At 49.1% G+C, this 2,401-nt stretch overlaps 1 protein-coding gene across 1 annotated transcript in view; it reads right to left on the reverse strand.

Annotated features, from left to right (window-relative positions):
* Nucleotides 1-2,087, reverse strand: part of LOC102866346 (apolipoprotein L2-like) — an 8,876-nt gene extending 6,789 nt beyond the window's left edge. Inside the window, exon 1 of the mRNA XM_006890227.1 lies at nucleotides 2,023-2,087. Coding sequence (XP_006890289.1) covers nucleotides 2,023-2,087 — 65 coding nt within the window. The remainder of the gene's footprint in view (nucleotides 1-2,022) is intronic.
* Nucleotides 2,088-2,401: the final 314 nt, after the last annotated feature.

Consider the following 2,401-nt stretch of genomic DNA (forward strand, 5'->3'; position numbering starts at 1 on the left):
TTTATGGAAGCTCCCATCACCTTTCTTCTGGAGTCTGCTTATCATTCAAGCTAACAAACAAGTCAGAAACCCCAAGTCTGTTGACACCTAGTCAATTCTAAGTCACAGTGACCCTTTAGGACAGAACAGCCCCCGCGGGCTTCCATGACTCTTACGAAGTAGACAGCCACATCTTTCTCTCTCAGTGCAGCTGTTGAGTTTGAACCGTGAACCTTGTGGTCCACTGGGAGCTCTTAACCACTGGGGGACAAAATGATAATGTAAGTAGCTTGAAATCAATTCAAGTCAGGATTTCTGCTCAAATGAGCTACAAAAAAAAAAAAGTGAGGCTTTCCATGGCTTTGAGGATTGTGGCGTTGCACATGAGGGACTGGGGTCAGTATATACGCATGTGTGAGCTGGACATGTAGAAAGCATGTTGGTTACTATAGTCACTGAAGCCAAACTCGCTGCCATGGTAATGACCCCCCACTGGGGTCCCAGGGCTGTTAGTCTTTGCAGGAGGACGTGGTCTAGCTTCTGCCTGCAGACTCCCTGGTGGATTCGAACTGCTGATCTTTCTGTGGAGCAGTTTCTATGGTGCAGAACATCTACGAGTTGGGATCGTCTCAACAGAAGTGAGTGTGCTTGGTTCTTTAGCGATTAGCTTGTTTCCACTAGAAAACAGGCCAGGTGTCCTCAAGTTAACGTCATGCATGGTAATAGTGACCTCATATGTGTTAAAGGTAGAACGGTGCCCCATAGGGTTTTAGTGTCAGTGTTTTTAGGAAGTGTATTGCCAGACTTTTCTTCCAAGTTACCTGTGAATGGACTTATACCTTCATCGGCCACACTGTTAGCCACGATACTTGTTATTTATGCTCAGAAATCGGCCACCCCTGACCCTCTAGGACCCCAGGGCTGTCCAGGGAGCTCCTGGTCCCTTTCTTTCCTCCCCTTCCTTATTCTTTATAACCGAGTGAAGCACAGTTTGCTCTCAGGGCTGGTTTCTGAGCGATCTGATTTGATTGCTGGGGCAGCTCAGTGAGGAGTTGAATTGAGTGTTGATTTGAGGATGAAGCTGTTTTGTGGTTTCTTTTTCTGGTGTCAATGAAGGGAGAGAAGCAATCAGGGCTCAGAGTAAGGGGACCCCAGACCCTGAATACATCTATTTTATGGATGAGGTGCAGCAGGGAGAAATACCCAAGAGTCAGGTGTCTCCATGGGGTGGGTTTGTGCAAGGTGGATTTGAGATCTTTAGACTCATCCTTGCCAAAAGACGTCATAAATGACTAACAGGCTCTTAACACCAGAAGGCTCGGGGAGGGGCCCTAACAAGACCACTGTGATTTTATTTGGTTGTGTGGGGGCTGCAAAACTGGTTCCCACCTGGAATAAGAGGTTCCAGGTACAGGGAAGGGAATGCCACATGGTGAAGACCTGTTGTGTGGGAGGCACTGCCTTTCCACCCTGTGAACACAGTACATTTCTTGTCTCTAACAACGCAAGGGAGAATTCGCCTGGCCTCCCCAGTGAAGGTTCTGTAAGTGGTTTAGACGGAATGTGGCAAAACCAGTGCAGAGGGACTTCAGCTCTTCAGTGTTGTTCTGACTCCCCGAAGAGATGGTGGCCTGGTAGCAGGAAGGGGCTGGAAGGAAAGGTCTCTGTAAAGCTCATGATTAGCCAAGAGCAGAAAGGCAAGTGCCCCTGGCTAGAAGGGGAGACCAGGTGAAATGCAGGAACTGCTGTGGGTTGCTGGTTCACCTCATCTCCTTGAGACACAGTTGTGTTTCTGCTTCTATCTCCTCTTCCTTCCTTTCTTGTAGACTGCCCTCAGGTCATTTCTGAATTATTTAATAGAGAAATAATGGAGAAAGAGAGCCCCTAATACAGGCCACCCTTAGGAGACGACCCGAAAGGGAAGTCCTGCAAGAACTGCGGGACGCCCCTGCATTTCTCCTGGAGTTCAGAAGCCGGCTCACGCAATTCCTTCTCCACTGTTGATGCATCTGTTGCTAATTAAGGTTTGGAGCTTCTACTCACAATTGCACGTCCTGAGCAGAGAGAGGAGACCCACCTGGGCTGGGGCTGTCCTTCCCTGGGCTCATGGTGTCAGCTGCGGTGTCTTTCAGTTTTTCTTCACAGATCCTTGCTCAGGGTTCAGGAAGGAGTCTGTGCTTTACCCCTTGGGGAAGACAAAACAACATATGAGAGGGAATGAGATCAGCTATGGCAAAAGAGGGCAGAGAGACCCGACCCAGGTGTCTGGAGATGCCTCTGCAGAGGGAAAGAAGCAAAGGTAGAAACAAAACGGAGGTGTCCCAAAGTGTATGCGGGACGCCCAGGTGCTGTCTTATAAAGAGCTGTTCCCCAGGTCTCTCCTCCCTGCCAAGGCAAGGCAGCAAGTCCTGTGAGAGGACAA

The sequence above is a fragment of the Elephantulus edwardii genome, unplaced genomic scaffold (assembly GCF_000299155.1).
Source record: "Elephantulus edwardii isolate Elephantulus edwardi_28Jun2011 unplaced genomic scaffold, EleEdw1.0 scaffold00086, whole genome shotgun sequence".
Lineage (NCBI taxonomy): Eukaryota > Metazoa > Chordata > Mammalia > Macroscelidea > Macroscelididae > Elephantulus > Elephantulus edwardii.